We start from the raw sequence: 12,007 nt of genomic DNA, 5'->3' as shown, positions 1-12,007 counted from the left end.
GGGTCTGTGAGCCTGAATGGGATCATCATTTGAGTTTCAGTTGTCTGTAAATATCCAAATAGATATGAGTAGTAGCACTGGGAAACAGATGGACTCTGTTCACATCTCCAGTCAGCTTGTTAGTATCAAAGATTTCATAAACCTGTATTTGAATAAATGGCTCAGCCATTTAATAGCTGTGTGACCTTGGACATGATACATAACTTTGGGGGCTCATTTACATGGTCTATTACAAAAATCTAAACAAAGAAAATTCCTGGGGTGCCTGGGTGGCTCAGTTGGTTAAGCGTCCAACTTCAGCTCAGGTCATGATCTCAGGGTTCTGGGATCCAGCCCCACATCGGGCTCCTTGAGGAGTCTGCTTGCCCCTTCCCCACTCATACTGTCTCTCCATCTCTCAAAGAAGTAAATAAAACCTATAAAAATAATAAATAAACCAAGAAAATATCTACTTTCCAGCATTATTATTGTATCTAACGTAAAGCCTTGGACACTTAAAGCCCTTAAGTAAGTGTTTCACGTCGGTGTCACCAACGTATCAGCTGCTCTGCCACTTCTCCTTATATAGCATGACATTTTTTCCAGGAAGTCAGACTTAATGCTTCCCTATCAACACACCTTTATAGAGGCTGTGGTCAGATGCCTGTGGGCTTGAAGAGTATCTGTCATTGCATAAGTCTCTGAAGTCATGTACAGTTTTGGATGTTGGTCAGTTTTGAAAGGGTCCCAGTTTCCTAGTGCAGTCCTCATTTTACATATGTGAAAACCATGGTCATTGAAGAAAAACTAAAGACTTTAGAGGCTGGTAAGTGGCAGAACCTAGACCAAGGACTCAGATTCTAGTCTTTTTTACGCTCTAAGTTACAAGGGGCTTTGATTATATTTTAAAAACCACTCAAAGTAGGAAATGAGAACAAAGTTAACGTACCCAGTTTGTTTTACCAGTAACTTTTCCATCAACTAGAAAGTATTGTTTGTCATTTTTCACAGTTAACTCATTCATTCCACAAATACTGCGTAAGGATCTACTATGTGTTATGCACTATATAAAGTAATGGAGATGTAACAAACAGTAAACCAAGAAAAGTTCCCTGCCCCCACGAATCTCATATTCTACTGAGGGGAGTCCTAAGTGATGTGAGGGAGTGAGCCATATGTTTTATCTTCTAGTGGAAGGAATGGCAAGATAACTTAGGACCTTACATTTCATTGTGAGACTGTGTTATTCCGGGTAACATGGAAATTCTTCTCAGGAGTAGATCTATTTTGAGGGTAGAGCTTACAGATTTGCCAGCAGATCAGATGTGGGCTGTGAAAAAGGAGGCAAAAATGACTCAAGGGTTTTGGCCTGAGCAACTCAAAGAATGGGGTTGCCGTTTTACTAAAGTAAGGGGAAAACTGAGAGAGAGGTAGGTTGAGGTAGGTGATACGAGGAGTTTAGTTTTGGACAGTTTGGAGTTTGGAACACAACCAGTTGAAGATGTCGAGTAGGCAGCTGACTCTAAGTCTGGCCTTCATGGGAGGGAGGAAATCTGGAGGTATAAATTTGGGTGTCGTCCATTGAGAAGTATACTGAGTGAGTTTATGAAGAAATGAGTATAGACAGAAAACAGAGCTTCAAGTCGAACCCTGAGAACCACCACACTTAGAACAAAGGGGATCAAAAGGGAGCAGCCATAGAGATTTGAGGAAAACCAAGTGATTATGGTATCCTGGAAATAAAACAAGGTATTTTAAGAAAAAGGGAGTGATCATCTGGGTCAACTGCTGCTGCTAAATGAAGTATAATGGAGGTTGAGAATTGATGGGCTTAGCAAACTGGAGATCGTTGATGATCTTAACAAAAGCCTGATAAGAGTAGGCTTCGGGAGGAGGAGGGGAGGAAAATTAAGAGTGAGCTGGAGAAATGGAAGCAGGGTTGAGAGTGTTTATGTTGGGTTTTTTTGTTTTGTTTTTTGTTTTGTCTTTAGTTTTGCTTTTTAAGAAAGGAGAAGTAACATGTTTATATTCAGTAGAGAGGGACAAATTGATGCATGGGTTTTCTGGGCTTTCTGGAGCAATATTTGGAATCAGCTAGAGGGAATGGGATCTACTGCATGATTTGGAAGCATTGATCTTACTCGTTTTCGTTTATAGCATGTTGGCAAGGCACAGTTCTGGAGCTAAAATCAGCCCACCTACTGTTATTGAAATAAAGCTTTATCGAAATGCAGCTGTGCCCATTTATTTAGCTGTTGTCTATGGCTGCTTTCAAGCTGTAGTGATGGCTGCTACAGAGAAGCCTAAGATATTTCCTATCTGACTCTTGCAGAATGGGTTTGCTGACACTAGATTTACAGTAACTGAAAGAGGAGATGAAATATGAGTGGGAGAGGAGAAGTAGAAGGCAGTTCTAAGGAACTGAGCATTTTGAGAAAGGTATTCACATGTCTTTTCTGGTTTGGGTCAGACCAGAAGGAAATCAGAACCATGAATTTAGAGCAAAAGGAGTTACAGCCTAGGTGCTTTTTCAAGCTAAGGTGGGTTCTTAGAAGGACTGCAGTCTCCAAAGGTATAAGCTAACCATATAATCAGCCATTGCTGTGTTACAAATGACCCCGATTTTAGCGGCTTTAAACGACCAGCAGTTATTATCTCACAGTTTCTGGGGGTCAGGAATCAGAAGCAGTTGAGCGGTATGGTTCTGACTCAGTCTCTCATGAAGTTGCAATCAAGGTATCACCCAGAACTCCCGTCGTCTGAGACTTGGCTAGGTCTAGAGACTTGGCTAGGTCTAGAGGTCTGGCTTTCCGTCTCGCTCACATGGTGCCGGCAGGAGGCTTCAGTGCCTTGCCACAGGGGCTTCTTCATGGGACGACTCACAGCAGGGCTCCCCAGAAGAGAGTGATGAGAGCGAGTGCCCAGGACAGATGCCTTAGTCTTTTATAACCTAGTCCTGGAAGTGAGATGCCTTCACTTCTGCTGTATTGTAACCGTCATACAGATCAACCCTGGTGCATTATAGGAAGATACTACAGAAGGCTGTGAACACCAGGAGGTGGGGATTGTTGGGAGTCATCTTGGAGGCTGACTACACAGACTCACTTGCACGTCTACAAAACTATGTTGTGTACCTCCAGCTTTGCCGGGTAGGGACCAGTGTTTTCCTAACTGCCCACAGCAGCTATTACTGACAGTTTGATTATATTAAAGCCCAACCACAAACACTGTTATAAATATTTTTTCTTTTTTCCTAAGCTTTTTTCGTTTCTGATTACAGAAGAAACATTCATGATAGAAAACTGGAATTCAGAGAAGTAAAAGGCTCTGGAAATTAAACATTTTTCATGTGCCTCTGTTTAGATTACTCTTACTGAGATTTTATTTTGCTATCTGATGTTTTTCCTGTTTGTACTAATATGTAATCTGTTTTCATATTTCACATTATTTGTGAGCTGCTTTCACATATTTTGTGAACATTTTTCAGTGTCCTTCAGTACTCAGTGTCATTTTTAAATAATTGTTTTATAATCCCATTTTATGGCTATCCATAATTTAATTCATTTTTTATTATGAGTAATGTTACAGTAAGTATCCTTGTTAATTCTTTGTGCAACCATGATTATGATAGTCTTTTTTTCAAGTATCAGTTCTTACTAATAATTCACATACAGATCCAACAAAAGCAATAACTGTAGGTATAAACTTTGTAATATTTATATTAGTTTTAATAGTTATAATAGGACGATGGTGAGGCTTCTGTGTTGAGGGGTCCATAGACGTTATTAGGTTCTCAAAAGTGACTGGGATGTTCACATCCTCAGTTGATTTGCAAAAATAGGTCAGTGACTATAAACTTACCTTACGTAAACCTCTTGGGTTGGATATAAGAACGTAGCACATCTAATGTCCCCCAAACTCCTAAACCTTATAATACATATGTAAGGTAAGAAGCAAAAAATGTTTGTAGAGATTTGCCACTTGCTTTACGTGATCTTAGTAAATGATCTCATTATCAGAAGATTGAATTGCTTTGTAGTCAGATGTTATATAACATTGACATGGTTATATTAATTTATTAAGAAAATTGCATGAAGTATCTGCTGAGCTTAGAATTATCTCTGACTATTCCATTTAATTTTTTTTCTGAGGCTTTTTTTGAACATTAGTCTTGGAAAAGCTAACTTAGCTTCTGAGACCAGTGTTTAATTTGTCCATAATGCATAATACATTGTAATTCCAAGTAATACAACATCACATTATCAGATGTGGGAGCAGCCTGACTGTCTCTGCTGCTGGCTCTCCTTTCTCTGTCCATCCCCTCAATCAGCATTTTCTTTTTTATTTTTTTGACTGAGAGAGGGAAAGAGAGAGCATGAATAGGGTAGGGAGGGAGGGGCAGAGGGAGAGGGAGAAGCAGACTCCTTGCTGAGCAAGGAGCCTGATGTGGGGCTGGCTCCCAGAACCCTGGGATCATGACCTGAGTAGAAGGCAGACGCTTAACCGACTGAGCCACCCAGGCGCCCCTCAATCAGCAGTTCTTAACTGGAGTTCCTATTCTGGTTGGGGGAATATCTCAGGATTTTACCAATACTGATGACCTGTTCTCCAGTCATTTTCTAGAGTTTGATTTCTTTTTCAAAAGTGTATGTATGTTATTTGCTAGATACCGTGCTAGATGCTGGGATTTCAGAACTGAAAAAAAAGCAGTTTGCTATTGAAAAGCCCCCAGTAATTAATGTGGTGTGAAGCACTGGTAGAAGTTATGTCCAGAATGCTCTAGAACCACCAAGGACGTAGCCACTCAGGCCCCAGAGAGCAGTCGGAAGGCTGGACATGCTTCACAGAAGAGGTTCTGTTTAAACAGCTTTCTTTACCCTTATGTATACATTTCGCATACAGTGTTTTCATTGAAAATGTTTTGATCAAGTTGTATGGATCAAGAACTTTTTTCACCATTGATTTAATATGGTATCAAATATGCATTAAATTAGTCATCTTAGAAATAGCTAAAAAGTACATTTATAGAATAAGAAGTAATTTAAATTTAATTACCTGAGTCTCTACCACCCTCTTTCCTACTGTTTGAATCCTTTCTTGGGAGCTTATAGACAGCTCATTCATTTTTTACCATAAGTAATCAGAAAGAATCTGCCAGTGAGCCAGAATTTGCCTTTTTCTTTTTTTTCTTTTTTATTATTTTTTATTTTTTTTAAAGGCTTTTTAAATCTATTTATTGGAGAGAGAGCACAATCAGGAGGGGCAGAGAGAGGGGAGAAGCAGACTCCCTGCTGAGCAGGGAGCCCATCGCTGGCCTGATCCCAGGATCTCGAGATCATGACCTGAGCCGGAGGCAGCCTACTAACTGACTGAGCTGCCCAGGCACCCGTTTTCCTCAGTATTTTTAGTTTTAATTCTAAACATTTTCTCCCAGGCTGTAGTTTATCCTTTCATTTTCTTTTTTTTTTTTTTCCAAGATACTATTTTAAAGTAATCTTTACACCCTCAAACATGAGGCTCAAGCTTACAACCCTGAGACCAAGAGTCACATGCTCTGCTGACCGAGCTAGCCAGGCGCCCCTCATTTTATTTTTGAAAGGGAAAAAAATTTTTTTTAATTATAAACTCAATCCATTTGATTTATCTCAAAAGATGCAATACTTTTCTTCATTTATCAATAGTAGATGTTAGAAATTAGCTTTAAAAAAACTCAGCAAGTGGCAGACAGATCTCCTTGAAAGTCACAGTCACATACAGAGTGCATTCCAGAAAAGAGCAGGGGCAGGTCAGCTACCACCTGCTTTTATGAGTTTCATCAAATAGTGGACTATTCAAGGGTGGACAGAAAAGTCAGCTCTCAAAAAGGGGTATGTTACTACAGGAGGCTTTTACTACACACCTTCCTAAGAGCATGTTTGGGGGCCGGGGGGGCGCGGGGGTGGGTGGGGAGACATGTTTTCTAAACTAGATCTAGGACGTGGAATCAGTTTGTTGTCTACACCTTAAGGGCTATCCACTGGTTAATGACTTTTTTTTTAAAAAAAGACTAAATAAAAACAAACTAAACACACACCCCCAAAATGGAAAAGAAACAAATACCAGTAAGATGTCCCTGATTACTCTCTGGAGTGGAACCAGGAAGCAGCTTCAGCAGTCCAGATGAGTCTGTTACAGAGTCCTCACAAGACCACAAGCATGCCTTGCTTTTAAAACAATAACAAAAACATTTGGTTGTTTTTGTTTTTTTGAAACAACAGATCAAAAGCTTGTACCGATCACTTTTCTGACAACATAGAACTCTGCAGAATTAACCAGTACTGGGAGAGGCAGGAGGCCATACCGGTGGTCACACAAGCACATGTGGGAAGGTGCAGGGCATTTGTTGTCATTGGAAAGACAGATCTTATTTTCATCTGTAGCTTGAGTTAAACATTGCTTTTAGTACGGTGCTGACGCCAGCTGTGGGGAGAGGGCTCTGGCGAGACGTTCACAGCAGCACACACCTGCAGCCCTTCCTCGGGTTCCCTGCTGTGGGGCAGCCAGGATCGCGTCATCAAACACGTTCTTCAGGCCTTTCTGTATGAGTTCAAAGCACTCCACATACTCGATAGCCTTCAAGCGGTCTCTGGAGTGATAGGCTTCTATTTGTTCTGAAAGCTTCTCAGTAGGAGAGGGGTCATCTCTGAGATCAGTTTGGGTCCCAGCAAGCAAGAGAGGAGTCTTTGCACAGTGGTGAATTATCTCAGGCACTCACTTTTCTTTCACGTTTTGAACAAGGACAGAGAAGACAGTGAAAAACACAAAAGTCCAAGAGCATGTGGCTCTCCACCAATCATAACCAGGACTGCATAGTTGTCAAAAACAGTTGGTACATAATTCAGATGGAAATGTGTGGTGTGGGAAGTCGGGAGACACATTTTACCAGCGGCACCATCACCCACTTTATTTGTCGGCAGCGCTGAGACTGTTTTGTATCTTTTTGAATATTTCAGATTTCGTGTTGACTTCAGCTTTTCCACTGGGGCCTTTCTGTCCTTTCATTTTCTTCTTCTGTTTGCATCATTTTTTAAAAAATAAGCTCCACACCCGATGTGGGCCTTGAACTCAGGACCCCAACATCGAGAGTCTCATGGTCTCCCAACTGAGCCAGCCAGGCACCCCTCCTTTCATTTTCTTAACTGTCTTTCATTTTTTGAAGGCCAAAAATATGTTTTTAAAAAAATTTTTGAGTACGGCTGACACACAGTGTTACATTAGTTTCAGGTGTATAGCACAGTGATTCAACAAGTCTGTGTGTTATGCTGTGCTCACCACAAATGTAGCTGCCACTTATCACCATCAGGAAGTGAGTACATCACAGGAGTAAAAGGCACACCATAGGAATGTAGTGGATGATGGTGTAACCATTTACTTAACTCTCTTAAAGAGTAGGAGTTTTTAATTTTGACGTCCAGCTAATCAGTTTATTCTTTTGTGGATTCTGCTTTTGGTATACTAAGAAATCATTACTTAACCCAAGGCCACATGACTAATTCTGTGCTTTCTTCTAGAAGTTTTTCAATTTTAGGTTTTACATGTAAGAATGATCCAATTTGAGTTAACTTTTGTATGTGGTACTTTCCTTTTTTTTAACATATGGATGTCATAATTGTTGCAATATCATTATTGAAAAGACTGTCCTTTCTGTACTGCATTGCCTTTTGCACCTTTGTCAACAGAGGTCAAAAACTATGAACAACCCACTTGTCCACCAGCAGGTGGGTGGATAAACGAATGGTGGTGTATCCATAGAGTGGAGTGCTGTGCAGAATAGAAGGAGAAGAAGGGCTGCTGATACAGGCAACAACAGGGATGTATCTCAGAATTACGGAATGAAAGAAGCCTGAGGGATACATATTGCATAATTCTAGAATGTCTCGAAAATGCTAATTAACCTATATAGAAAACAGTGTATTTCATTCAATGTATTAAAGGAGGCTGGCAATGGAAGGGGAGATTACAGTGGGTCAGACTTTCAAATAGGTGCAGTTTATTGTATGTTGTACCTCAAGAAAGCTGTTACAAATGAAATTCTAAACATATTATAGGATAACACAATAAACTTTTGATAGCTAAAATTTTTCTTTTCTTATTCCTTAATCTTTTCATAAAATAACCCCCACTTTATTATTCCTATTAAAAAATGGTGTGTAGATCTCAACATAGCATTCAGAAAATGTGATCATTGTAAACTCACTTTCAAGTATACCTTCTACTTCTTTATTCAAGTCCTTATGTCATGTCAGTTCCTACAGGGTCTGTTCTCTTTCCTTGGTACCATTGTTCCACTACGTACAACCCACTTTGTTATCCACTTAACTCAAACTCCCCCAAATGTCTAGACATATTTCACTAGTAGAAACTGAAAAATGCATAGGATCAAGATATATAAGGTTTAAGGGGAGAAGTGTAAAACAGGAAATGATCAGGGGCAGATGTCATAGGGAGACAGTATTACAGAATTTAGATTTCAACCTAAGAGCACTATCGAGACTTTGAAGAATTTTAGCTAAGCCGTGTCAGACTAATGTCCCTTTTAATGTGATAGGTTGTGGTTACATAAAGAGGCAGGCAATATTAACAAGGAGGGGCTTTGTATCAGTCTCTTTGGTATTTTAGTTAATACATAGTTTTTTTTGGGGGGGGTGGCAGGGTCAATACTCTTCTTCTGATACTTTATTCCCAGGCTTTGTACATTATAGTTGCATCCTGTCAAATGAAATATAACTAGCAATTCAAAGTTCAGAACTACTTGAATTTTCTTGCTTCTGCTTCTTGGATTTGTGAGAATGACAACTATATTTAGGCTTAAGAATTTAGTCTACTGGAATTAAATACAGGCTTCATGTATGTATCCTTGCTGTTTTTCAGTATGAAATCTTATAAAATGGTATGTAAGTGGTTTTGGTATTTTATTTTTCTTCCTTTCAAACCTGTAGGGTCAAGGTTCACTAATTTGGGATTAGTTATGATTCTCAGTAAGGCCCTACAGATGCTCGATGACAGTAAGAGATGGGAAGAACCCAGAAAGGAAAAAGGTGATTTAGGAGCAGCGGCTGGTTTTCTGGCAACGGGAAGGCTCTGTTGTTAAAATGAGTTTCTTGTTAGAAGTTTCTTTGTCTTCATATAGCACCTGTCACTGCCTTAACCAAGACCATGTTTTTCAACACCTGACATAACATGAAACTACTAGATCGTATGAGACCAGTCCTTCCGGAGGTTAGTTGGAGCCTGTGGAAGCCCATAATAGTAAAATAAACATGCTCAGCCCATCGCTTGAACTGCACCCTGGGTTTGGAGATAGAGCAAAAGAATGAGGATAGGGGCACTGGCTCCAAAGGTCATGTGTGGGTACTCAGTGCTTTCACATCTGTCACATCCATGACAGATACATGGATTCTGCTGGCTGGTACCATCCTGGGTCAGTCAGTTCTAGTTTTAACTCTACCACAGCTTTCTGCAGAATTTCTTGCAAGTGACTGAACTCATGTCTAGCCCTTATTTCTTCTTATGAAAACTGAGAGGATGGACTATTTTAAGACTTCCTTCTGTAGTTCTTCAGTGACATTGTATTTACTTGACTTAACATCTTGCAGTGAAACTTCTAGGTAAAAATGGAAATAACTTGTTAAATCCTATCACATGTAAAATTGGAAGAAACAGGCTAGTATACCGAAGGGTAAATTGTATTGAATGAGGTCCCTAGGTAAATCTCACTTTCTCTGCGGTCTGGACCTTCCAGATGTTATCTCCAGATTGTCCTCTATACTGAAGCCTATGAGCCTTACATGATAATGAGGTGCTACAGCTTTGCTGCTAACCCCCCAGTTTGAATTTAGGTGCACATGTTTAATGTTTTCATTTTAATATATGGTTGGCTTTTGGTGATGCAGTTTAAAGATATGGGAAGCTTCCTTGTGCATGGGCCTGCTACTCAGCCTATGATTCCCAACCATTCCTGATGAGCCCTGACTATCCCCAATCAGCACCTTCTACCCACTCGCGCTCACCGCACCCACCCCCCAACTCCACTTAGAGTAATAGGACATGCATCCTGCTCTATGTTCTGGCTGTTAGACATGTTGGAAATGACAGAGGAGGCTTGTCCCTCCTTGACCACACGGACATTTGCTGTATGTGGGACTCATTTTAAGTTAATGTTGTCCAGTCTCTTCTTCTGCCTCCATCAATCCGTCTAGAACCCCAGTGGTGCTTATTCCAGGCATAATGATGATTTACCCTGTGGTATCATCCCTGATTCCGCTCCTCCTTTTCTCAGCTGCCTTTCTTTCCCCCTCGCTTCCCCATACAAAGTCCAGGTATATTTTTGCCCACTTCTCGGCTAGTGTTAGGAAACTTGCAGCAACAGGTGTGCAGAACTTAGTGCCTGGTACAAAGTAGTATATTCAGGAAATGGTAGCTGTTTTTAGTCTTGGCCACCTTCTATTAAATGAATCATATGGAATTGCTGTTTTGTAAGTAAAAAAAGAAATCTAATGTTGGCAGTTTTATATCTTCAACTTTATAGATACGCGGAGTGATGGTTTTTAACCAGGATGCAAATTCGAATTATCTAGTCAGCCTTTTACAGTATGTAAATATACACTGCCCTCAACCTAGCCCATTGAATTAGGATCTTCATGCATGGGTCCTGGATAAGTACTTTTTTTGGCGGGGGGAGAGGGAGCACGAGCAGAGAGGGGTCGGTGCACAGAGGGAGAGAATCCCAAGCAGGCTCCACACCCAGTGTGGAACCCAATGCTGGGCTCAATTTCACAATTCTGAGTTCATGACCTGAGTCGAAATCAAGAGTCTGGCACCCAACCGACTGAGCCACCCAGGCGCCCCCTGAGTAAATGCATTTTTTAAAAATATTTTATTTATTCACAAAAGACACAGAGAGAGGCAGAGGTAGAGGGAGAAGCAGACTCCCCGTGGAGCAGGGAGCCTGATGCAGGACTTGATCCCAGGATCCTGGGATCATGACCTGAGCCAAAGGCAGACGCTTCACCGACTGAGCCACCCAGGCGCCCGATGGTAAATGCATTTTTACAAAGCTCCCCAGATGATTCTCATTCATATGCCTGCTAAAATACCTGTCAGATAATCTTCCCTTCAGGTTGTTTTTCTTTTATGTACAAGTTCTTTTATACAGACTTGTATGTTTTTCATGTAATCCATTATCTGGTCATGAACTGAAATTTTATTTTTATGACTCCACAAATTACTGTCATTTTTAACTTTAAGATATGATCAAATCTCAAATTAATATTTATCAATACTCAACCTTGGGAAGGAAAATCTAGGTGCTATAAGATGTTTTCATGATTTTCAAGGAACTTCCAAGTCTTTTTTTCCCCCCAGTTATGAAAGATCACTTCACATTATCTTTCATACAACTTAAACTTGGGATTTTGCACTTTTCCAATATAGTTTTGCCTTTTCATGCAAAAGAGAATAAGCTGTAGTAAGCAGGCCACAGTTTAGTTTAACTGCCTTCACTCACCTGACTCACGATGGCAGCTTACCCACATAATTTTAACGTAGCCAAGAGAAAATGGAGGCAGATTCTTTGAACAGCAGCTTTCTCCCCTTCACTGATAGTAATTTGTGTCTTGTTCTTTTATTGTTTTGTTTTGTTTTTTAAAGATTTGATTGATTTATTTATTTGACAGAGAGAGACAGCCAGCGAGAGAGGGAACACAAGCAGGGGGAGTGGGAGAGGAAGAAGCAGACTCCCAGCCAAGCAGGGAGCCCTATGCAGGGCTCGATCCCAGGACCCTAGGATCACACCCTGGGCCGAAGGCAGACGCTTAACGACTGAGCCAGCCAGGCACCCCTGTTCTCTTACTGTTAACCAGTGTTTTGAAATCTCTGGGTAAGTGGATTCTAGACAAGCCCAAAATTATGGGCAAAATTTTTCTGTTCGTTCATTGACAGCTATAGACAAGAATATTAAAACCCAGAAAAGAGAAATCTGAGCTTTTTT

At 40.5% G+C, this 12,007-nt stretch overlaps 1 protein-coding gene across 3 annotated transcripts in view; it reads left to right on the top strand.

The window, feature by feature from the left end:
* RALA (RAS like proto-oncogene A) overlaps positions 1-12,007 on the top strand; it is a 75,077-nt gene that overhangs the window by 25,630 nt on the left and 37,440 nt on the right. For 2 of the 3 annotated variants that reach the window (XM_057304157.1, XM_057304156.1), the window contains exon 2: positions 11,694-11,896. The exons of the other annotated variant lie outside the window; for it this stretch is intronic. Coding sequence is in view for 1 of the 2 variants with exons in the window: in XM_057304156.1 (XP_057160139.1) it covers positions 11,694-11,835 (142 nt within the window). In the remaining variant the exon portion in view is untranslated. Of the gene's footprint in view, positions 1-11,693; positions 11,897-12,007 lie in introns of those variants that run through there. 3 annotated transcript variants of the gene reach the window in all.

Source organism: Ursus arctos, unplaced genomic scaffold (genome assembly GCF_023065955.2).
Source record: "Ursus arctos isolate Adak ecotype North America unplaced genomic scaffold, UrsArc2.0 scaffold_3, whole genome shotgun sequence".
Lineage (NCBI taxonomy): Eukaryota > Metazoa > Chordata > Mammalia > Carnivora > Ursidae > Ursus > Ursus arctos.
This window is presented reverse-complemented; position numbering and strand designations above follow the sequence as displayed.